This window comes from Heliangelus exortis, chromosome 10, assembly GCF_036169615.1.
Source record: "Heliangelus exortis chromosome 10, bHelExo1.hap1, whole genome shotgun sequence".
Taxonomy (NCBI): Eukaryota; Metazoa; Chordata; class Aves; order Apodiformes; family Trochilidae; genus Heliangelus; species Heliangelus exortis.
In genome coordinates, this window is record NC_092431.1 from 1,707,547 (window position 1) to 1,733,327 (window position 25,781).

At 41.9% G+C, this 25,781-nt stretch overlaps 1 protein-coding gene across 1 annotated transcript in view; it reads right to left on the bottom strand.

Annotated features, from left to right (window-relative positions):
• ATRN (attractin) overlaps positions 1-25,781 on the bottom strand; it is a 151,665-nt gene that overhangs the window by 22,900 nt on the left and 102,984 nt on the right. Inside the window, exons 25-26 of the mRNA XM_071753147.1 lie at positions 17,155-17,216; positions 7,221-7,299 (exon numbers count right to left, since the gene is read on the bottom strand). Coding sequence (XP_071609248.1) covers positions 7,221-7,299; positions 17,155-17,216 — 141 coding nt within the window. The remainder of the gene's footprint in view (positions 1-7,220; positions 7,300-17,154; positions 17,217-25,781) is intronic.

The window sequence follows — 25,781 nt, forward strand, 5'->3', positions numbered from 1 at the left end:
CCTGCTGTGGGAGCCTTTGCTTTCCATGATAATTCCCTGGGGACCCTGGGGCAAAGGGGAGAAGTCAATGGAATTACCAACTCCAAAAGAAAAAAGGGGCAGCAGCAAAGAAAGAAAGCAAGCAAGAGAGGAGAGCTCACTGTGCCATGAAGATGAGCCCCATTGTCTCAGAAATAAGTGATTTAAAGCATTTAGCTACAATTACATTAACTACCATGTAAGTCAACAAACAAACAATTTTCTCTGAGCTTCCATCATCACTGAAAATGAAGTTTTGAAGCCCCTGGAGCAATGCACATATTAATGTGAGCTAATTAGGTTTTTGTAAGAGACTTTGCAGGCTGCGTGGAAAGAGAGAGGAGGAGAGAATTAATGTTCAAATGCTTCTCACCAGGCATTTCCACACTTCAAAACTACAACAAACCAGAAAGCAAAGCTGCTGGGAAGTTGCCTCATGCTGAAATGACAGAAGATATTTAATTCAGAGCTGATTAAGATAAGTAAATTATTCATCATAATCATGCCCAGGAGGAGGGCACTGAAAACCTGACCTTTAATAAGAAGAGTGAGATATAATTTCTTTTTAAAAGACCAGAAGTGTATTGTCCACCCAGGCTGAAATCAGTACCAATACCAGGTAATTACATGACAGCAGAGAGCACTTTTGATTGACTAGAGCTCTTCTAGCTTAATTGCACAATACTCCTTTTCTCCCTGATTTTTCTAAATACCTTTATTAGATGCCTGGGCCACTGATTCCCATCATCAGGGGGAGATCCAGGAGCCTGAAACAACAACACCTTCACCACACCTATGGCTCTGGGGTAGTTTGTTTTTTTTTTAAATGAGGCTCCCTTAGACCTAGACTTGACAGTGTAGCTTTTTTTTTTTAAATGAGGCTCCCTCAGACCTAGACTTGACAGTGTAGCTTCAGCATCCCCCAAACTGGCCAACAGGTCTTTTTTGGGATACACTAAACCCAATTTCACTGGCTAGAGGCCACACTACTGGTGGCCACCACCCCAAAGATGACATGAGAAGAGCTCAGTTGGATGCCAAGGTTGTGTTTTTGCCAACCTGAGAGGATGGTGTCCTACTCCAACATTTTAAAGCTACAAATCTGCAAGCTCAAGCCAAGATGAGCTCCAGGAGGCACAGAAGTGACAGCAGCATGTTCAAACAAAAATGGACCATCAGTTCCCCTCTGAGCTGGAATCTCTTGTCAACATTAATGTTTTGGGATGTTTTTTCCTCTTCAGGGCATCTCTTATTTCTGCTGTGATTTCCTTCAGTTGGTGACCAAAGCCACACAGATCACTGTTGAGAGCACACAGCCTTTGTATTTTGGAAAAAGCCTACAGGCACTATGACTTGGTTCCCATTCATAGATTTTAAATTTAGGGATAGTGGAAAAAACTATGATTATTTGATCTGACCTCCTGCAGAGTATGAACCATTGAACTGCATCCTGTGAGCCCTCATGCACGTGACTTGCATTGACCTAGAAAAGGTCCTTCCATAAGCACCCAAATTCTGATCTCAGAGCCACGTTTCTAAAAAATAAAAGTTGTTGGCACTGCAAGTGTTGCCATTAGAAGAGAAAAACAACCCCAGCTTTTGACATCTTTACTCCTAGATGGGTGTTACACCTTTGGACCCTGACCCTCAACTCATCAGTCTCCTACAATTCCTTTCCACAGCCACTGCATCACATAACCAGAACTCAGTGTGTTCTTCCTTGGGTCAAACGAGAGGTTTCTGATGCTTCAGTCCCTCACTTCTCTTCCAGGTAACAAATTAATCCTGCAGTTTTGTTCTGTACCATCTGCAACACCCAAGACATTGCTGAGAGCAGAGTGGCCACAGAACTCCAAAGACCAATAACACAGCATGACCACTACACTGCTGCTTTATTACTCTACTTACAAATGGAGGCACTGGGAATTTATGTAGTTATTAATTCAACATGGTCATCACCATTCCAATCTATTTGCCCGGGAACAGGCATTCTGCAAAGTGAACCCATCCTAAAATAAATACACAAGTTTTTGTTCCAGCCTGTAATGAGACAACTGAGTGAGCTGACCACAGAATTATAGAATCACAGCATAGTTTGGGTTGGAAGGGACCTTGGAAGGTCAGCCAGTCCAAACCCCTGCACTGAGCAGGGACATTTCCAACTGGATCAGGTTGCTCAGAGCCCTGTCCAACCTACCCTTGAATATTCCAGGGATGGGGGAGCATCTCCCACCTCTCTGGGCAACCTGGGCCAGGGCCTCACCACCCTTACTGGAAAAAAAGTCTTATATACAGTCTGAATCTCCCTTCTTTTAGTTTAAAGCCATTACTCCTTGGCCTACCACAACAAGCCTTGCTAAAATAACCTGGTTGTGCTGATTTCTGACTCCTCCAATTCCTGTTTCCCTTACAAACTACACCACCAAGCAGTTAATATTTAATTCTTGGCTTGACAGACACTGCCCAGCACTCTTGGTGCTATCAACCAAGAAGTTCCACATGCCAAATGACTGCTGGGAGCTTGGAGAGAAGAGCAGCAAAGTCTGGCACCAGCACATCTCATTTCTTAGAAGCCTTCTGAAGCACCTGGGGCTGCCCAAACCCAGGGACATTTGTTACCTGACTTTTTAATGTCCCTGCAGAAGGCCAATACCAGCTCCTTCCAAGGAGACACTGCTGCAGACCTGGATTTACAGTGGCAATTTGAAAAGACTCCAATCCTGACTCCTTTCCTTTGACAAAGGATACCCTAAATCACAGCCTAAAAGAGGAGATAGAAGAGATGGAGGAAATACTAACAGGCAAGAGCAGGAAGGGGGAGAAAATGAAGGCAGGGCAATAAATAATACCCAGCCCACATCCCTTGGAAAGTTTCTGTTGTAAAAATGAGCACAGAAACCCACCTGCCTGAATGGTATTCAGTGTTCCCAGGCACTGCAACAGAGGGTACTGGAGAAAAAAAGGAGAGCTGCTGCATTTTGAATACACTTGGGAGGAAAAAAGGTCTCAGCAATGAGGTCAGAGAAGAGCAGGATAATCCCTGCAGTAAATCAATACACAAAACCCACCCTGAATAAGTTGGGAACTGCACAGAGTAAATATGCTCAGCCCTGCATAGCCTTGGCAAGAAAAGAGGCAAAATGTAGACAATCTCATGGATGTTAAAGGGTGTAATTGAGCTCTAGACACCCAAATTTAGTTATCCCTGTATGTGCTTGGTCTTGCTGCTCCCAATGCATCCTGAAGGGCAACCCAGCTGATTCTCCCCTCACACAGGGTTGCACCAGGCTGGCCAAATGATTATTCCCACTCCACGTGCTGGAAATATTATTTCTTGCTCAGAGTGGAAGAGACAGAAGAGACTGAGGGTGAACAGAGTAGGAGCTGGATGCTAAAATAAAACAAAATAGGACAGAAAATTCAGGGCAACAGATGAGCATATTAAATTTCTAATGCCACTCTTGTATTTTGTGCATTATTCACTATTACCACCTTGACAGATTTAATGTGTCATTTTCTAGAGACAAGCTAGAAAGGTTTCCTATCCCTGTTTCCTCTTGTCGTTCACCTCATCCTAAGCCTCCTATAAAAGCTGCCTTTTTATTTCCATTTTCCCTCTTTAGGATGTCTGAAGATACTTAAACTTGATGCTCACTGGAGAGGGAATAAACACACATTTTACAATCCCATCTCCTCCATGCCTGATATGACACAAATTGCTCCCATTTTTCACTCTGGGTCAAGTTTTATACTCTGCAAGGCCTGAACTTTTGCTCAGTGCTCCAAACCCATTTTCCTACAGCTCCACATTTCCTACACCAGGTTTGCACACCAGGAGAGCCTTTGGCCTTCAGGCTGAGGAACATCAGCACTGGCCCGTGCAAGCAGCAGGACAAAGAGGATTAGCTGCAGAAAAGCAAAAAAAAAAAACAAAAACCAGGAGAATTTTCCAGGATCCTGATGCAGATTCTGGATGTGCAGCACACTGCTTCCTCAGTAAGGAGGAATGGAAATCCAGTTTCACTCAAATGATGCTGCTCTGTTCCATTATCTGACACACCAAGCATCACTGTACAGCTTCTCCCAGCACATTTGCCAAGGGACACTTGTCTGAATAATTTTGACTCCGAGACCTTTCAACACACTCCCCTGTTTTCTGTCCTCTGCACATCTCAGATTAAGCTTCAGCTATCTTATTTTTCACCCTGCACTGTGATAAGAAGTTCAGCCCTCTCAATCCTTCCACTGGAAGCACTGATTGATAGCTGGGAATTACCTGCAGATTGCATTATATTTTTATTTATTTCTGAGTTAAGATTCCAGAACAAGCAGAGAATTCCTGCAGCACAACCCACAAGATACACAGGACTGTAACCTGACAACTTTTTAAAAATACAGCCCCAGCCAGAGAAATCCCTTCCTCCAGGACTGCAGCATTTATTACCTTAAACTTTATAAGATGCTGTCTGAATCAGTGTCTTGCTTCATCACCTTGCCTTTCACCCTGAATTATAATATGTTGGGAGAAGGAAGTGAATTTTGTCTCTATTGACTGTGTCAGTAATTTACAGAGGGGGGAAAAAAAAAATAAATATTTGTCCCAGTCCAGACTCCAAGTTCTGTGACCCAAGACTTGTGTCAGGATAATGGAGAAGGAAGTGAATTTGGTCTCAATTGACTTTGTCAGTAATTTAGAGGTAAAAAAAAAAAAATAAAATCAAAAATCAAAATATTTGTCCCAGTCCAGACTCCAAGTTCTGTGACCCAAGACTTTTGTCAGGATAATGGAGAAAATCCCAGAGAGCAGCCACTTTGAAAAGAAGGGAAAATGGCAAATCTAAAACCCCCACACTTCAAAAACATCCTCAGAACACACAGGGGTAAGCTTGTGTTACACTTAAAACTTGCAGTGTAGCAAATTGCTATTAATTATTTTAACTACTAAGGTTTAAAGGGAGCCTTGACAGGATTTATTGAGTCTGTATAAAAAGCCCCCTGCAACCTATAAAATTATCCCAGATAATACCAAAAAGTCAAAGAATTTTGGGGCAGACTTTTGTTTCTGGAGATAATTCTTATTAATCTATTTAATAATGGCATGACAAGAGATTTAAAACAGCTTCCTCAAGTTTTACAAGTATTTTTAACACCAGACAGATGGAATAGCAGAGATTGTGAACTACAAGATGGAATCAGTAGATGGAAAGGAGGAGGAAGATAAATAACAGCAAAAGGCAGGAACCTGCCAGGAAAAGAACAGACTGATTAACTGCCCATCAAAGAGCCACACGTGTAAACTGAATTTAGAGTAAAACACACAATTATGCTGCTAATGTGCCAGCTTTTTTCCCTTAAAACCTCCATCAGACCGAGAGTAACCTAATTTATGGAGACATCTTTCACTTAGGCCACTGCTAAAATGTCTCAGCTGAGCTCCCAAGCAGAGTATTTACTTCTCAGTCCATGTTCCTTATACATTCCTAGATAACATTTCACCCCAGGAGCCAACAGGGAACATTATGCTGACTCCAGCTTCCATTCTTGCCAAGAAAGCAAGAAGGAAAAAAACCAGCTGCCCTAGTAAAAATTTATCTACCTTCAGAGAATACAGAAAACCTCCAAGACTTAAATTATTTCAAAGATTAAGGGTTATCTGTGTGAAAACCACTGACTGTATTATGCATTTGAGTTCACTAGCAAGAGTAAAAACATCTGAAGCAGAAAGAAGAAGAGGAGGAAAAGAGTTATCAGACATAATCCTACTTTATTATATGAAAGGAGATCCTCAGATTGAATAAATTTGCACTATTCCCACTGGAAAGCAGAACCAGAGACAAATTTTAGAAGATATGCAGGAAACAAGCAGTGGCACAGAATTTAAGCCCTGTAAAAATTAATCCCCAGAATACTCCTGCTCAACTACTACATAGGAATAAAACACCCTTGAGTAGAACAGTTCCATGTCTGGCTCCCTCCAGCTGCCAAGAGCTTCATCCCTGCAGGACAGATAAGAGGAAAATCTATGGGAATGGGCAGAATTCCCCCTAAAAATCCAAAAGCAGGGGAAGGAGCACAGCACACTCCTTAGGAAAAGATACCTCCTTTTGGGTGACAACCTAGAGACACTTCCATAAAGATGGAGTTACTTAAATCAAGTCTGGTTTCTCTCATTCTGCACACAAATAAACAGATCCCACAAGACAAAACTCCTAAAAATAACCCCAGGCACAGCCCAGCCTGACCTCTGCTGTATTTGTCCACTGTCCAGGGCTCTGCTTGCTGTGGTTTTAGTGCTTACCACAGCAAGAAAACCCCAGGAATGTGGCATCATCTGCCTTGCAGCACACAGGGCTTGCTGCCCTACTAAATATTTCTGCATCTGTGCTTAAAAAGGAAAAATAAGGACCCATTCTGTATGCTGCAGAGTGACAACGTGTTGCCCATCCTCCCCGGGTCACCTTGAGTGCATTGGGCATAACATGAAATTAGTTTCAATTGAGAAGCAGCTGGTGAAAAAACTGAATCCATCACCCAATGCATCAAGGGTAAACAAGGAGGAAATATATTTTGTAAAGCAGAAATGTTTTGACATCCTGCAAACAAGAAAAAGCTGGGAAGCTGGTGTGGTCCATGGCTTGGTGACGAGGATTAAAGCCCTGGCACGAAAAGTTGCCTTTTGAAGTAGGACACAAGCTTGCCAAATTTGGGTGGTTTCTCCTATCTTTCTCTTATGCTACCATGCTGGTGAAAAAACAAAACAAAACAATTATAAAAAAAAAACAAACAAAAAACCAAAAAAAGCACCTCCAGACAAGCTTTTAATTTGAAAATGGGGATTAGCCTTTTTTTAAGAGATTAAAAGAGAAGTTTCATGTGGTTCAGAGCTTCAGTGCAGAAAAACTGCCTCTTTTGTGGTCATTTTGTAGCTATGCTGTCTAGAATGTGAGTTCTGGAACTCAGCACATTTCACCCCAATTTCTTGTGCTCTGCAGAAAGTGCAGCATCAGGATACTAAAAGGGCATCATTTGTCACTGCAAGTGTAATCAAAAGCACACTATTAAATCCCTAAACAGAAGCATTTCTAGATTAGTGGAGCTTATCCTCAACTGAAGGTTAATGCTATGCATATGTGAACAAATAGAAGAGAGAAGAACTATAAAAAAGTCATTTAAGAGATAGCATTCAATATTGGCATTTCAACCTCTCTTCGTCGGGATGCCCAGCAACTCTGCTTAATCTTCCAAACCACAGCTGCCACCAGGAGCAAAGACAGGAAACAACTGCAAAGGAAAAAAAAAGAAACAAAACACATATCTTATTGTCCTCGTTCAGAGCATAAAAGCAGCCGAAAAACTCCAGCAAATAAAAACAAAATAGGCTCAAAAGTTCATATAATACTTCGAGGTACTCTGATGGAAGATAATACAGCAGTGAAAAATGTTTCCTAGGGTTCACTGCTTGTGACACCTGGTGAGGAACAATGTACATTTATTTTCAGAGAAAACTGTTGTTCCAAAGGTCCCCATTTGACCTCCTTATGTGACACCCACCAATTTTCACTAGGAAATCAAACCAGTAAGGCTGAAAGATTTAATCACATTGGAAAAGCCAGTATTGACTATCTGTGGTGATATTTAAAGGAAGAGGATAACCCCAAAAAGAAAAGCCTCCAAAGAAGCAAAGAAAACAGATATTTCTCTTTCCCAAATTACAAAAATAAGATGGAGCTTATAGCCAGCAGATTCTTTACAACTGGCTGTTGCAGAACTTTGGGCATTTCTTGATTTCCCCAAATCTAGATTGCTTTTCTTAAATCTAAAGAGAAGATGAATAGAGTTATCAGCTTCCAGGGAAAATGCAAAGCAGCAGATCCAACAGAAAGCAGTTATAATAATAACAAGTATAATAAAAGCTGACTTTATTGACAGTTATGATCTTATCACACTGAATACCTAATGAGCAACTTCAAGGCACACCAGCTTTCCAACATGAAAAATTCCCCTTTTGTTTATCTAAACCTCAGTGAACTCTTTTCAAGCACTGCACTGATGGGCAGGAGGAAACATCCCCAAATCTTCTTCTCCAGGTCCTAGCATGTATTAAAAGGCAATGCTTAAAGGAAAATTAACCAGAGCAGAGGATTTATTTCCTACAGTTCACTATTTACACCTCCCACTGGTCTTTTTATGTGTGAACAGAGATTCCTGGGGAAGGGGGAACCACTGTGCCCCTCTCCCCACCTTTGGTTCTGGTCATCCTGGGGCTCCCAAAGGAAACCCACACCCAAGACAGTTTGTCCCCAACACAGGAAAAAGGTGGAGATCCAAATCCAGAGGTCACAAAGATGAGCAGAGAGCTGGAGCAGCTCTGAGCCAGGCTGGGAGAGTTGGGGGTGTTCAGCCTGGAGAAGAGAAGGATCCAATGGGGAGACCTTAGAGCACCTTCCAGTACCAGGGAAGCTGGGGAGGGACATTTTATAATTTTATAATAATTTTATAATTTTTATAATGTGTGGAGTGGCAGGACAAGGGAGGATGGTTTCAAGCTGAAAGAGGAGAGATTGAGTTATTAACAATAATTAATTATTGTTTGGGGTGAGGGTGCTGAGCCCCAGGGTGCCCCCAGAAGCTGTGGCTGCCCCATCCCTGGCAGTGCTGAAGGTTGGATGGGGCTTGGAGCCCCCTGGGCTGGTGGGGTTGGAATTAAATGATCTTTAAGGTCTCTTTCAACCCAAACCATTCTATGAATCCACACAGGAAAGACCATGGTGAGAAAAAGACTGTGACCTCTCAGTAATCCCTGCCCTTGAAAAAAACCTCAGCTCTGCTTCCCAGATCAATCCTTTCTGCAGACCTCAAACCTCCTCTTTCCAGGCAATGCTGTGGTTTGCACTGTGCTCTCCCACCCTTACTCACACCAACATCCATGACCCTGACAGCTTCTCCTTGGATGCGAAGCCACCAATGCCCCCCTGACTAAATATTGAGGATCAATTCTAATGAAGAAAATCACTCTTAATTCATAAATATAAATATTATTATTGTCACTAACTTAAACAATGATGATTTGGTGAACTATCTGAGTTTGGTTCAATTGCCACTAATCATATTTAATGAGAAAGACCAGATTTTTTTCAGAGATAAATTACAGGAAACAGAATTCTATTTATTAGGCAACCTTTTGCACAGACCAGATTTTTTCAGAAATGCACATGATGGTGATGGGATGGTACCTCATCCCACCAGTTCCCTGCTGTCCCCCTCTTTTCATTAATATTTTGTCCCATCTCTGAGGGAATCCTACTCTGCAACATCAAATTCTCCAGCAGAGTGCAAAGACTTGGAAATATTTATCATTAGAAAAAGGAGAGACAGCAGGAACCATGCCCTGAGATGCAGAAGGAGGAGGATCCATTCCTGGTTCCATGCCACTATCCATAGCCTATTTATTATAAAAACTCTGTGTGATCAGGGACTGAGCATCCAAGGGGCAGCCAGTAGGCAACCTGATAATATTTTTCAAGCTTAGATATTTCAGAAATACTTTTTACTCTCACATCATACATGATATTAAAAAATTGGCACTTGTGTGACTTCAGCTTTAAACCGCCTGCACGGCTTTTAGAGACTCCTACAGTGCTTATTTCTTTATAAATTTAAGCAGGATCACGGAGAGATTTGTTTGGCCTTTTTCATTTTAAAAGGTCTGTATTCCAAATCACTTCCCCCACGTTTCCTCTAAGAATTAAAATCTGCCATTATTTCACTGCAAAAGCCTGGCCATTTTTCTGCAAACGCCAATGGTCTCGGGGAGCAATTCTATATTTTTATTTCCTTTTTGTGAGGTACTGGATTACTACTGACTTTTACAGTCAAAAAACAACATGCCCTCATTAACTAGGAAAGCAGATCCATTAAATCTTTAATTGCTGTTTTGATAAAGAAGCTACACATGCATTATTGATAACTGAGGATTTGGGGCTTTCCCTTTCTTTCCCCAACTCCCCACTGCTTTATTTAATGGTGGAGCAGAGTCTCTCTACCACCTGCAAACAGTATTTATCTCCTGCACAAGACCATGCTTTGGACTAGATGGATTTTCACGTTTGCCACACGTGCAAATGCACAAGTGGATGATGGACAAGCCAAATTTTCCAGTGCCCACATTTGTTTTGGGCTCCTCTTAGCTCCCCGTGGCATGACTGCCACTACATTGACTCAATGGCCTTGGGAATCTTTTTTGCTCCTCTTTTAAGGTCCAGTTTCCTCAAAAAAAAAAAAAAAAAAAAAAAAATCCATTTCCAAAGCCTAAGGTGCAATGTTTGCTTTATCTCAGAGGCTCAAAGAGGACAGTGCTCCCTGAGGAGTAAAAATTCAAAATGCATCCAAGCAAAACCAGCAGAGCCAACCCCAGGAGCTGCTTTGTTTTCAGTAACATTTTACCACCACTGGACAAAAAGGGAGGGTGGCAATAAACCAAAACCTTCAAGGCAGCAGGGAAAAAGTGTTCCTGGCTCTCATTTAATTCCTGGCTTCATGAAAACAACAATATTCCCAACATCTGCAGGAGTCCCCAGGCCAGGCTGCCAAGGCACAGCACCTGCCAGGCCATCGATGGCCTCCACCTCCTGACTCCCCTGAGAAGCCTCAGCTCAGGATAAAGCTTTTTAGATGCCATTGCCATGGTTTTTCTGGGACTACCACCTCAATACTCCTTTTATTTAGGGAAAAGGGATGGAAATCCCAATAGCAGAGAAAAAGTGCCACCTTTTCATCAACCTCGTTGAGGTTGCTTCATCAACCTCGAGTCTTTCTGTGTTATATAGACACATCTTGGAGAACGACCCTCAGGAGGAGTTTCTGGGAGGTCAAGCATACAAATGAAGCTGTGCACAGCCAGGAAAGTCTTTAAGATCTCCACCCTTCTTCAGGTGACCCTTACAAGGCCTATGTGCCCCATTCCCTCTTGTCTATCAGACAGCACCAGGAATATCCACCCCAGGCTGAAGATCCGTAGCAAACCATGGTGAACTCTATGAGGATGGCTCCTCTCTGTGGGAGATTTAACTCCTGAGCTGTAAATGTCAGGCATGGATTTCTTATTTTTGGTTGATTTGAACACGGTGCCTACCTACATATTCATTTATTCTCTTAGAGAAGAAAGCTGGGGTAGAGAACTAAGAGGATCACGTTTATCCTTGTATTAAATCCCCTTCCTGAAATCCACCACTCCACAAACTCCACATGCCAGAGTATTTAATGAGTTTCTTTGTCGTGCCTGACTTATGGCACCAAAGCCAAGTGTTTCAGAAGAAAAACACAGAGAGGAATTAACATTTAAAGACTAATAACTCCTTCAAAACCACCCACCACAGCCCCCTGCATTTCAAAGCACCACCACACCACTTTGTACTGTCACAAGGAGGCAGCAAATATCCACAAAAGCTATCAACCCATTAAAGAAATATATTTTCCCCCTTTTGCTACCTTCCCTTGGCAGCACTCAGGGAGAAAGAAAAATCAGTGTCTGGGCTTCAGTCCATCACCTGCTGGAAGGGCCCTGAGGGTAGAGGGATGTCAAGGTGCATCTATTGGGTTTACTCAGCCTAAACCATCCTGAAGGATGTTGAAAAGACCTGTTCCTCATGTCAGTAGCTTTAAAGAGGCTTTTTTTGTTGTTCTCCATGCTTTCTCTTGGAAAGCAACTATATAAATATGGAAGCATCAGAAAGAAACAGCTGTGTGGAACAAGAGCCACGTTGGAAAATGGTTGGGAAGGAAAACCCAAGGTTGGCAGGGTCCTGGTCAAGCCTTGCTTTTTCCTGAGCAACCTCAGCCAGCTCTCTGCCAGCTCTGAATACTCCTCACCCACTTCCAAATTGCTTTAAAAATAAACTCCTTCTGTTGCTTTCTCCTCCAAAATCCACAGCCTACACCAAAAGCCTCCTTCAACCCCCCCCATCCACACTTTATTCCCTCTCTACACCTCCTCCCACCTCACACCATGCTTTGGTATCACTGCTTCTCATCCATCCTCTCAAAAAACAAGGAAAAAAGGAGAGAAATGTTCTCAGGTTTTAGCAACTCCAGAGCAGCCTGGATGCAGAGGTTCAGGTGTCAGCCAGGGGCAAAGCAGCACATCCAGGAGCTGAACCTCATTTATCAGCAGCTGGCTCTTCATTTTCCTAAGGCCAGGGATGAGTTGGGTGTGGGAGCAGCTCCATTTTTGAAACAGAAAGAGGAAACCAGAAAACTCAGATGTGAAACCAAACTGCAAGGAAAAAAAAAGTCATCTAGAGGCATCCAGCACCTTTGGAGATTTTTTTAACCCATGGAAGCTTGAACTTGACTCCTCCTTTGGGTCAGGTTCTACCAAAAGCAGCTTCTACAAGTTACAAAAGTTAATGCTTATGAAGCATGAATATTGCAGTAGTGGCATAAGTGAAATTTCCATTTTATGGGCAATATTCTGCTTGATAAATAGCTTAATGAAATAATTATTTACTAGACTCTTTAAGCAAAATAAATGAGCAAGGAGGTTACAAGTAATCTCCCCTTAGCTGGCCTCAACACATGCATTAATTGTTACTTGATAAGCTTTCAGCATTCTACACCACAGGGTATTCCCACCCTGACACAAAAATCTGAACTTAAACACCCTGTCTGGTTTTATTCTGTGCTCTAAGCTCCTTTTCAGAGCAGAGAGGATATTCTCTCCACCCCAGGTATCCTTAAAGCTCTTCAGACAAGCATGCTTTCATTTTTAAATGGCTAGAAAACTTCCTCAGCACTTTGATGGGATGAATTATCATGAGAAAAGAAGAAAATCCATCTGGCACATTATGGCTCAATTATTAAACTCCCCTCCAATGTTTTTCAACATCCCAATTGCTAGTAAAGAATGGCAGCTTTAAATGCTGGAAAATACAGCAGCTTCACCACTAATATGCTTTAACATATATAGGTGACCTAATAATTCCAGAAAACACTGCAATGATTACTAGAAGCATATTCCAAATTATTTTGATGAATTGGAAGCTATTTAAGGGCAATTTAGAAGTAAAAATTAATATGTTGGAGAGTTATAGGACATCTTTAAAGCCCTCGATGCATTAAACCTCAAAATAATTGGAACAAAGTAGATAATAATGCTGAAGGAATGCACAGAGTTGGCCTTTGCCAAACACCCATCTGCAGCTTGCAGCCAGCCAGGAGAGCTGATCTACAAATGAATGACCCAATATTTCAGCTGAAGATGGCACCAAGGTTTAACAAGCCACAAACCCACCTTATCTGTGGCAGGTGAGAACATTTCTCTTTTGTGGCTCTCTTAAAAATCTGTTTTTTGGCAAGATCTGACACCCTGTAAAACAGAGGCAGCTGAGTGTGGACTTGGTTGGACACTGGAACTGGATGGTCCTGAAGGTCCCTTCCAACCCAAACCAGTCTGGGATTCTGTGCTGGGGTCTGGATGTGACCATTGTGATGGACAAAGTGAAGAGGACAACACAAAAAGAAGTCCCAGATGTTGAACTTTTAAACTGGTTCATCTTTCTAGAAATAATGTAAAGATATTCCCAACCTCTTTCTTTTCCTCAGAAAAAAAAAAAAAAAAAGGTGATTAGGCTGTGTTTTAGGCACATATTTAGTAATTTAGTTATTTCTGCTGCAGTAATAAATTATTTAATAAGCAAAAAGAGAAAATAAAATATCTGTAGGATCACTCAACAGAGTTTAGAAGGCCAAATACTCAAAGCAATAAAGATTTTCACATCTCCTGTGTGCAAAAGTACAAAAAGTACATTGGTGAAAAATACATATTATAGCCAGGTGTGGTGGCATAGGCAGATTTTTTTTTTTACAAGAGAAGGAAGCACAAATAATACTAAAAATATTTATTGGAGCTTACCAAAATAGCTCTAACTACCTGCTGAAGAACTACAGCAAGATTTGTAAATTAAAGATCTATTTTGTGAACAGCAGAGAAGGAAACAGAGAAAAAAACCCCTCAGTTTGCTGGCAGTGCATTTGGCTTTGCAAAGGTTACCAATGGTTAGAACATCATTTCTCCTGTGGCTCCAATTATAACTCAGTATTAAAACCCCCCTCACTTCACCCTTCTACCCAACCTTTATCCACTGACATTTTCTGAGCTGAAAATAAAATGTTAACATGCTGCTAAATAAAATAATGCTAAAATCCAGCCACACACCTGACCTGGTGCTCAACACTCCAAGCACCTCTAAATGTGAGGCACATCCCCTCTCACCCAAAGTAGCCCAGAAATGAACTGGAAATCAAAGCCAGGAGTCAGATTTGGTGCTGCTGCACTGTGCCTGATGTTATTTAAATTCAGGGCCATGTTCCTGGGGTCCCTGGAGCTCTGTGTGCCCCATGGAGAATCACACTCAGAGCCTCTGATACTCCTGAAATGAAGAAGCACTTGGGGGTTTGGCCACTCAGTTTGTTCTCCAGTGCCTCTGGGAGGGATTTACTTGGCCTAAGGCATCATGAAAATCAGGAAGGAAATGAAGAATCTTTCCCTCCTCTTTTCTTCAGGCAGCTGAAGGTAAAGCTGCTGCTTCCAGCAGCAGGGCACGTTTAGGATGGGGTTACAGCCAAGTGGAAAGAGTGACCTCTAGAAGATGGAAATGGGCCACAGCATCACCTGCACAGAAAATTCTTCCAGATTATCTCACAGAATGGCAACATGAAGCAAGACCCCTGACCAGGACAAGAGAAAGTCATTCTAAACAACCATTTTCCAGAGTAAAATCATTTTTTGTCTCCGTTATATTCAAAGAATTGAGATCCCCAGAATGGTTTGGAAGGGATCTTCAAGCTCATCCATTCCCAACCCTGCCATGGGCAGGGACACCTCCCACAGCCCAGGGTGCTCCAAGCCCCATCCAACCTTCAACACTGCCAGGGATGGGGCAGCCACAGCTTCTGGGGGCACCCTGGGGCTCAGCACCCTCACCCCAAACAATTTCTCCCTAAAATCTCCTCTCCATCTCCCCTTTTGCAGCTTGAAACCCTTCCCCTTCATCCCATCTCTCCATGTCCTTGTCCCAAGTCCCTCCCCAGCTTTCCTGCAGCCCCTTAAGGCACTGGAAGGTGCTCTGAGGTCTCCCTGGAGCCTTCTCCAGGCTGAACACCCCCTGATGCTCCAGACTTAGCACTTTTTGACTCGGTGTTGGTGGCCTGTGTCTCCAAGATGGTCCTACCAAATGTCCTTTTCATTGCCTCAGTGTGCAAATTGTCAGCCAAGTCCTTCCCATTCCCACCCCAGGGAGCTGTCAGATGTTACCTATGCATGGTCTAACTTGGGTTCAACCAGAATTATGAAACCCACCCTGGAGCACTGGGAATACAAGGGTTTCAAGCATTTCCCCTACAAACAGCAGAGATGAATGATGAAACTTGAAGAGCTGGCCTGGGATCCTTTGAGAGACATTTAATCTCTGTGTTAGGGTTTTACTTTTTTTGGAGGCTGGAAGGGGAAACAAATCTTGAAATTGCTTCTGTTGGTTCCCAGGTAATTTAGGAAGTTATAGAGACTGTAAAATCTAATCCTGGAAGAGGGACTCAGCAGAATTTACAGTTAAAGAATCAAAGATTTTTTTAATGCATCATGAAGGTTTGGTTGGGAAACACCAGTGAATTCCCTTCTCCCAGAGACACAGGTTCCTGCTCTGCTGGCATCTTAGGATGTTCAATAATATTGTGTCTTCTCAGGGAGATCCATGTGACAGCAGTGATGGAGGGAAGGAAAATCACTCCTGATTATCTCCAAGCTTTGCCCAATGTTTGGCCATGTCTTTTAATGATATTTCATTTCTGCCCCACACCCTGATGCTCTGCCAATGATGGAACTGGAGGAAACCCTCATCTTGGAGAGATCCAAACTCAGGTGGATCTGTTATGAGTTGATGGATATTTAAAGTGTGGATTGATCTTATCCATTGAAAAGGAACTAGGGAGCCAACTCTGCTCTCTCTCCCTCTAAGTCATTATCCTGCCACAAAGATTTTGAGTGAGATGGATTCAGAAGAGCAAATGTTGAAGTTTGATGTAGGAACAAACACTTCATATCCCTGGAAGCAAGGGGAGGGGGGGTTCAAGCCTCCTGTTTACCTGGGGTTGTGTTAAAGCACACTCTGTCCAATCAACCTCCTAAAAATAAATCAATAAATAAATTGATAGAAACCACTTATCTGAAGGACCCACCTGGAGCTCCTTGCTTTAATTAATTTAGCCTGGAATCTAAAGCAGGATATTATTCCCACTGCTCATCTGAAAAGGGGCATGATGTAGCCTATGCTAAAAGAGGTTGTAAGACCTGGAGTACTGTTTACTCCATGATCCCTCCCCCGTGGGAGTTCTCTTCATTCATCAAGTGTTGATTTATATTTATGGAATATTAATAGTTTCTAAAACAGTTCCTCAATTCTAACACGTGAGGTTTTGAAACTTGAAGAGCTGGCCTGGGATCCTTTGAGAGACATTTAACCTCTTTGTTAGGGTTTTACTTTTTTTGGAGGCTGGAAGAGGAAACAAATCTTGAAATTGCTTCTGTTGGTTCCCAGGGAATCAGCTTCCTTCACACTAAGAAATGAACTTTACTTAACAGTTCATGAATGACAGAAGGGTATTTAGCTTCAACTTTGTTGAAATGTCTGTTTCTATTTCAAATGACTTCTTTTCTGAATTTAGTTGAACATTTTAAGGGGCTGCCTAAAGAGTCTGAACTTAACCCTTTGCAAAATCACTTCCTTAATTTAGGATTTGTGTCTGACAATGATAAATTTCCCTAAGTCATTCATTACTTGTATGGTAACTCCATACACCACTTTAAAAGTAACTTTTCCATCCCAAAAAGCCTCTTTCTCCCCCAGCCTCCCTTCCCCTGCATGCACAGGACAAGATTCATTTGCAAAGATGAGCAGGCAATTTCCTTAATATATTTCCTAATTAAATACTTTAAACACAGTAGAGATTTTCATTTTCTAGGCTGTGATGTAAGCAGGATGCTTGATTAAAAAAAAATAAAACAACAAAACCCCAAACACTTATCCTGGAAAACAAAACCCCAAATTCTTTCCTGAAGAAAAAGCTGTTTTAAATTAAAAGTACCTGAAAAAGGTCACAAAGAACTGTACCAGGTCCATAAAGTTGCTGTGCTGTGAGAATGCAATCTGCAAAAGAAAAGCAAATGCTTTCTATTAGTTCCTGAAAATAAAACTCATTTTTAAGATGTGCTGTTGCTGGGATCAAGAAATGACAGTGAAATCTGTCTTTAAGTCAATGAGCATCTTTAAACACTGTTTTGAAACGGAAATAATCTGAGGGAAAAGAAAACAAACTAAAAATTCACATTATTTTGAAACCACACATCCAAGAAATGAACCCAAACCAGTAACACCTCTCCCAGCAATGCTGAAGGAATCGAATTCAATGCACAAAGCACCAGTTCAAAAAATTAAACCACATTCTTTTCAAAGAGCTGCAGTGGAGCAGTTTTAATTATCAGAGACACAACGACCCCCAGTGCATCATTAAACAGCCCCAAACTCCATCTTCCTATTCAAATAATATTCCTACATCAAAATCTCCCTGGATAAGCAACTTACAGCAAGAGCAGCAAAGAGGCATGAGATACAGAAAATAATAGATACTGTAAAAACAGCTATGGCATTCATCTTGACTCACTTTCCTGCAACCCTCTCAAATTGCAAAGGAAAGTGGAAAACAAAGGAATATTTTGGACAAAAAACAGAGGGAAGAAGCAAGCAGGAAATTGGGAGGTGGTTAGAGGCAAAAAGAAAGATTAGGGAGCCTGGTTAAAAATAACAAAGCAGAGGGGAGGGAAGCCAAGAGAAAGGCAACTTGGGCAATATTAGGAATCAGGAGTTCTTTCCAGGTACCTCCTATTTCCTCTGCCTATCAATCTCAGCACCACAACAGGGAATTAACCCTTTCCTGAAGGAACTGAATTTATTTCAAAAGGAAGCTGGAACCTGCACCTCTGTTACAAAAGCATCCCACGGATATTAAATCACTTAAGGCATCATTTGTTGGCTTTTTTTCCTTAATAAATTACACATTATGGTACCACCAGCATAAACACAAATCTCTCCTCCCAGCAATAGTCACAATCCAAAAATCATGAATAAATGCAGAGTTATTGCTTGGATTCCTGTTGCTCCAGAACACCTTCTACTGTCACATTTGCTCCAAACAGCCATTGGAACGTGGAACAGAAGCTGACAAAAATAATTTTATTGTAAATATATTGAAACATTCCCAAGTTGAAAGCTCCTTTAGAGTGCATAAGTTATTTTGCTGGAAAGTTAACTCAAAGCCTGCAGACCAGATGCTTGTGACCTCAATATTCCTGCCTGCAACAGACAAAAACCCCACATAGTTTCTTGCTGTTTTTTTTTTTTTTCTTATAAAGTGCTTCCCAATTGTTTCCTGATGAGAAAAGGAGAGTGAGCATGATTTCACTTTTTATTTTCAAACTGAGTGCATGGTAACCTTGGTGGTTTTGTATTCACACAACTCTTGCAGTGCTTGAAGGCAAAGATTCCTACCAAAAATACCACATTCCAAAATGCAACCATGTAATACATTGAAATATGGTCTGAAAATAACTGTGATGCTGACAGGCTGGCAAAGATGCATTTCTAAGCACAGCCTTTATTACGTATCACCAGCTCATCTTTTGAAAGCCTTTTGTAGAAAAAGAACATGAAAAGCACAAAGAAATCAACAAAGAAACCTGCAGAGGATCATTAGGAGCAGCTTCTGTGATGGAAACCAAAGCTTGCTCCAATTAGAAGAAGGAAAAAGTACCTGCTAATTAAAAAAAAATAATAATAAAAAAATACATGTTCTATGAAAGATTAATGAGACTGAAGTCAGCTCTAAACTGGTACCAGAGAAGAGCTTCTCACTGTTTGGTAACAAATGTGGGAAAAGAATAGAAGAAGAAAGTTGGATTTCTTTCACACAGAAGCCCTGGAAATGTTTTCCCAGTGATTTTGGTTCTTCTTAACCTGTTGGAGCTCTTCTCTGTAGATCAACCAAGGAGCAATACAAGGACCTCATACATGGATTTAAAAAAAAACCAAACCAACCAAGGTTGGTTTCTGCAATTTCTTTCTCACGAGCTGAAAACATTTTATGCTATTAAACCTGACCAATCTGTGTCACAGCCAATTTAGTATCATAATTGTTAATGGTTTGCTTACTTAGGTCTTAATTTCCTCTAATATCATCTGTTTCTAGAACTTAATTAATTCAGTTATATTAAAAGTTTGGTTAGAAATAGCTGTTAAGAGCAGACTGTTCATTCTGAATCCAGGGAAAATATGGCAGAAACTTCTTAGCAGTATGGATTTTTAATTAAGTTTAAATGACAGCAGAAGATTCATTTATCCAGTCTCAAAAAACTAATTTTGTACCAAAGGAATAAGCAGTGTAACTGTAGGAAAAGACCATTTATCTCAGGCTGGGGACTGGGAGAGCCTCCTCCAGGTACTGAGAAGAACTTCAGCTGTAAAACTTGCTATTTCCATAACATATGTGGCCTTTAAAGATGTTTTATGCTATGTTCTTATGAATAATGCACTTTCTTTAAATAAGTAAGATCAAAACAGGTCAGAAAATTATTTACATTCATCCCAGAGAATATTATAAAGCTGGTGGTGGTTTTCTGATCTGAAGAGGTACCTGAAAAAGCACAGCAGCTTATCATGCTTTTTCTGATGCTACATCCTTTGGAACATCAAAAAAAAAAAACAAAACTGGCTGCTCTTCAGATAAATAAAAAATCACTGGCTATAAGGACTGATAAAAATTCCTAATTAAAAGCTTTACTCTTTCACTGGATTAACACTAAGCTGAGGGAAAAAATTCAGCTACCTCTCACTCTCCAACAACATCTGAAAGGTTCAACAGTTTTGAAAGCAGTACCCAAGGATTTCAAAGGAGTTAATGACAAAGTATTTGGCCACAAAATACTTTGTGTAAAGGAAAAGCAATTTGAACCCAATTGACATCTCAGTAACAGTTGGTATTTCAAACTCAGAACACTTCTGGAGTTAAACTACAGCCTGTGAGTGATATCAATCCTGACAAACAAATTGGGATGATTATGGACCAGGAATTGGTTTGCATTAGTTCCCAGCTTGTGTTCCAAGAGAAAAGAAACTTGAGAATAATTTAAAGAGAATAATTTGGTGCAAAACCAGGCCCAGCTGATGCTTAGTCAGCTTCTTATTTTGAAACAACTTTAAATGCAGCCATATCTAAATCCACTCTTTTCATTTACAACTGCTTTGAACTCATTAAAAAGTACCTGAATTTCACATAACATTAAAGAAAAAACAGTATCACCAAACCAGTGGGAAACTCTACAATTTTTTTTTATTATTAAATATAGCAAGAAACAAATTTGAGTAACTCCTCTCACTAATCTGTAATAAACAGATTTTCCAGATAAATCATCACAGTGTAACTCCATCCACTTACACTGAAAGTTATTGCTTATTTTATACAAATAAAAGTCAAACTATTAGCTGCATAGGGATGGGCAAATCTCTCTCCAGACTCAAATAATTTCTTACACATAACTCATTTAGACTACAAGCACTGATATTAGCTGAAAAACTGCTACTGGACTGAAGAACATTTCCAGTATAGCATTTGCATAACAATTTGGAACATTTTGAGTATCTTATACATTTGAAAACACAAATGAACAGAGAAAATACTATTTCTATAACTTTATTTCCCTGCTAACAATTCAGGATTATTTCCATGCTGCATTTTTTCCTTTCTCCACTGTGGTATCAAGTGACTCAATTCCCATCAGTCCTGCCTTTCTATTCAACCCTACCCCATGTTAGGGCTGAAAAAAAAGGGAAATTGGATATGATATTCTGAACAGGACCCAATCCTAGAAGAGGATTATAAAGGAGAGGAAAAAAAATGAAGTCTAATTAACTTCTGAAGCCAGGGAAGTAGAACACAGAAGGTGCAAGGAGAAGGAGGCTGCTGGAGTTGGGTGCTTGCTGTGAATTCAGGAGGCATCAAAAGGGTCCCCGCTGTGAGATCCATTAACCTCAGCTGGCAGGTGGGAGAACACTCCAGCATTGCTGGTTTGAAAGCCTACAGGACCACAACAGCACCAAAACCCAGGGAAATGTCAGAGATTTGAGGCTGCTTTGCTTCTGATTTAAATACAGCCCCAGCCCCAGGAGTTACCGAACGAAAAAAAAGCCACGTGCAAGGCTGGGAGGCTGAGAGCTTCAAGGGCTTCCCAAAAAGACAAAGCCAACAGCCAAACAAGCTGCAGATGACATTTGTGTACATCTTCCTCTCTTTCTTCCTCTGCTTGCTCTTTTTTTTCTTTTATGGTTAGAGGCAAGGATTCAATCTGACCTTGCGAGGACACAGCAATGGGATGCTGTGGCCTGAATGCTGAGTGCCTGAGTTTCTGTCAAAAGCCCTGCTGAAAAACAAATGGTTTCTAAGCAGTCTTGAGCCATGCCAGAGTCATCAAAACACCATTTTTGCCCTCTCTGATAGCAATGGGGGAAAAACCAGCTCCCCTGCTCAAGAGAAACCTCGTTCCTGCTCTTTGCTCTCCTTTAAACACAAACACAACGTGGCCCAGGGAAACACAGCAGAAAAAACTCAGATTGCTCTTGGAGAGCCAAAGCCAACAGCCTTGGGCCAAGCTGGATCCATCTAGCAAGCCAGCTCCACAACCTAAAAGTGTGGCCCAGCTCTGCCCCGTGCTGCTGTTCCATGGGGTCTGTGAGCATCTTTCAGGAGCCAAAGTTTTCATGAAGCCAGCAGAGAGGGGGCCGTAGGAATTCAGGGCTTTGTGTTGGTATTTTTGAGCTCATGGAGGGATGAGAGAAGCCCTGCAGCAACCCCAGGAAGGAGTAGGGCAATGTGACCCTTTCTGGGTCTTAAATTGCCTCTGTTTTTTTTTAGGTTGCAGACTTTTCAGAAGGAAGCATCTGTTTTATTCTGCAGGTGTGATTCATGGGATCCAGTCACAGATGAGAAGAAAAGACCTTTAATCTTTGTAAGCCTTATGCAGAGTAGCAAAACATGGGGGCTTTGAGCAACCTGGTTGAGGAGGAGGTGTCCCTGCCCACACAGGGGGATTGGAACCAGATGATCTTTAAAGGTCCCTTCCAACCCAAACCATTCTGTGATTCTCCAAAAAGCTCACTCTACAAGCCTGGTAAGCAGTTTAAAGAGCATGCACCCCCCTCCTCCTCACCCCAAAATACAAATCTACAAACCTGAACAAGCTGAATTAGGTGAATTCAGGATTTGGAGACTTGAAAAGTAACTAAATGCAGCCAGAGACCTGACCAGCACGTCCCACATCAGGATAGAGGCAGAATGGGAATGCCTTATTATTATCATTATTTCTACCTTTCAAATTAGGCCATGGAGTCAACCACAAAGTATAGAAAAGCAGTTTAAATAAAGACTACTCATCCTCTGTTAACTCTGTGTAACACACCTGAGAAGGACAAGTTCATTAATCCCTGCTCTGCATTTACATCTTTGCATTCTGGTTTATCACACAGACAATGGGGGTTGAGGCATCACAAAATGTTAGAGAATAAACATCTTAAATAGACACTGATCATATTTTGAACCTAAGAATAAGAGGTAACAGGCAAATGCAGTAGGATGATGGATTGCTAACATAAAAATAACATAAAAAGCCCTTTTCTGCTGGCTGGTGCTCTAGAACACCACACACCAGCTTTGCTTCAGGAGCATCCTGTCCCAGTATCCTGCAGGACATCCTTTTGGGATGCAAGGGGATCAACTGCCCTCAGTCCACCCTCTCCTGGAAAGGGGCTGATAAGCACTATGCCCTGTCTCAATTAAGACCCAAACTAATTGCATCAAGATGCACCAATTACAGTTTGGTGATTTAAGAAGGAATTTCAGTGAATAAAGCTATTTGCCAAGAGAGATGTGGCTGCTGAATGTCCAAAAGGGAAGGAAAGCATTACAACTCCTTGAATCTGTGTTGGGGGAAGTGTCCAGTTAAGTGCAAACAAGGCATTTACACTAAAAAAATGGAGATATTTGCACAAATAAAATGAAGCTCCAGGCAATCACCATGCAAAACCACGAAGGCAATGGGGACTTTCACCTGCAGAGGCACCATGGATCTATTTGAAATGAACAGCAAAATTCCACATCACATTTTGTGGTTAGGAAGAAAACTTAAGCTGCCTTGATCCCTGTAAACCTTGGAAAGCTGCAAGAACAAGCAGAGGGAAAAACTTTCTAGATGGAAAAATTAAACCACAAGCTTGAGAGAAGAAAAAGTCTCAGAGCTATGAATTGTAACTTGAAAAATTGACAGCAGGGAGTCAGCAACACACCTGGTGGTGGAGGTGAGGACATCAGGAGTTGTGATGCTCAACTAAAAGCTGACAAATTGGAGTAGGAGACAACCACCCATAGCTACAACAGCTAAAGGTGCAGGAGAGGTGGTCAGTCCCAGATGTAAATCCAGGTTGATCTATTCCTCCTTGATTAAATTAATTACTCTTTGTGCATGAGAAGCTCCCAAAACCAACCAGCATCCAAGCAGATCCAATAAACTGCTTTCTGTTCCAGGGAATAAAAAACTTCTGGGCAACTCGGTGCAGCTGAAGAGGTTTCACGTGCTCACATTTACATTTTCCAACAAGTGAAAAGAAAATCTCCACTAAAATTTGATTTTCACACCTTCTACTACGAACTACATTGCTCCTGGGTGAAGCACCAATGGAACAGATAAATTACCAACACCTCACTTGCTGCAATACTCACTAAACCACTGAGCTTTATGGCCCCAATATTTGACACTGTGCAAATATAAAAACCAAGTTCACTTCTCAACTTTTACTGGGATGGAAAATCGATTTATATTCCGATCCTGTGCCACCTTCCTGCAGCAGTCACAAATTGTCACTTCTCAGCTAATTGGCTGCAGTCAGCAGTTGGCTCAGAAATGCCAATTATAAATGCTTTGTCTCCCCATGTGAGCTCCCAGATTGCTGTGCAGAGCAAACATGGGCAGAGGTGCCTCTAAATTCAAAAGAGTGCTTAAGATTTAGTCCCCCCCCTCTTTCTCTGCATCAGAAAAATCACCACACAAATCTGGCAAATTGGAAGTGTTTGTTCAATAAGCAGCCAGGTGCTGGATAGTGATGCTCATCTTCATTGGAAGTGCCCAGGCAAAGAATGTGCTGCAAGGTCCAGTAATTGGAAGAGCAATCTCTGCCCAGACCCCACACACCTACTCATTACAGTGACACACTCCCAAATGTCAGGTCCAGAAAAAAGCTGAGTTCTTCTGAATGTCAGGCAAACACCTTAAAACTAAAGATCAGCTCTTCCCCCAGACCTCTGCCACATCCATTCTCAGTCCTGTCCCTACACTGGAGGTGCCAATGCTCACTCAAGGGAAGGGTGGTAAGAGAACTGGAGATTATTGGAGCAATTTTGCAGGAGAAAAATAAAGAAAAAAATACAGAAATACAAATCCAAGCCAAAATAAAACAAAACAGCCCCAGCTCTTGTTTTCAAATGGCAGCAAGAGGAACAGCAAAGCAGGGCTGTGGGGGGGATGAATCCCAGACTGGTTTGGGTTGGAAGGGACCTGAAAATTCATCCATTCCCAACCCCCTGCCCTGGGCAGGGACCCCTCCCCCAGCCCAGGGTGCTCCAAGCCCCATCCAACCTTCAACACTGCCAGGGATGGGGCAGCCACAGCTTCTGGGGGCACCCTGGGGCTCAGCACCCTCACCCCAAACAATTTCTCCCTAAAATCTCTTCTCCATCTCCCCTTTTGCAGCTGGAAACCCTTCCTCCTCATCCCATCCCTCCAGGCCCTTGTCCCAAGTCCCTCCCCAGCTTTCCTGCAGCCCCTTCAGGCACTGGGAGATGCTCTGAGGTCTCCCCATGGGATCCTTCTCTTCTCCAGGCTGAATTCTCCCAGCCTGTATTCACAGGAGAGCTGCTGCAGCCTTTTGATCACCTTTATGGTCTTCAGAAAGTTGTGCAGGCACTGAAGGTGCTGCTGGGCTAAAGGAAAAGAGAGGCAAGAACTCAAAGCCCAGTAGATTCTCTTTCCACAGAGGAGCTTGGGGTGAGGTGCTGAATGCTCCTTCCTGACAGCTCCTACTCCACCTGGGACGTGCCTGAGGTTGGGATGAAAGGATGGAGGAAGATGATTTCTGACAAATCTTGATGTCCTGTCCCAAATCTCCTCTCAACCATGGGCAAAAGAGCCTCCACAGAAGGTTAGAGAAGGAATTCCCACCTGTAATTCTGCCCCAGAAATGGCAAGTGCAGTTCTCAGGTTGATCTATGAGCTTCCCACCCAATTTCCACCCAAGTTCCACTTGGCTTTCCACCCAAATCCTGAGTTTTCCATTGCAGCAGTGAGGCTTTCCATGCAGTTGGATTTTTTAAGGTGAAACTCCAGATTCAGGTAGCAACTTCTAACATAACTTCAGCAAAAATCCCTGTAGGCTTTGTCAAGTTTGAGTGAACCTTCAATGAAGAGGCAGCACTGAGGAGGATGAGGAAAGATCCAACAAGCTGAGAGGGCCAAATCATCATTCAGAAGTCAAGAAGGGGCATTTCTATGGGAAGAGGAACTCCAAGGTGCATTTCAGTTCCTCCCAGCTTCAGGTAGAAATAATTCTGCTTCAGTT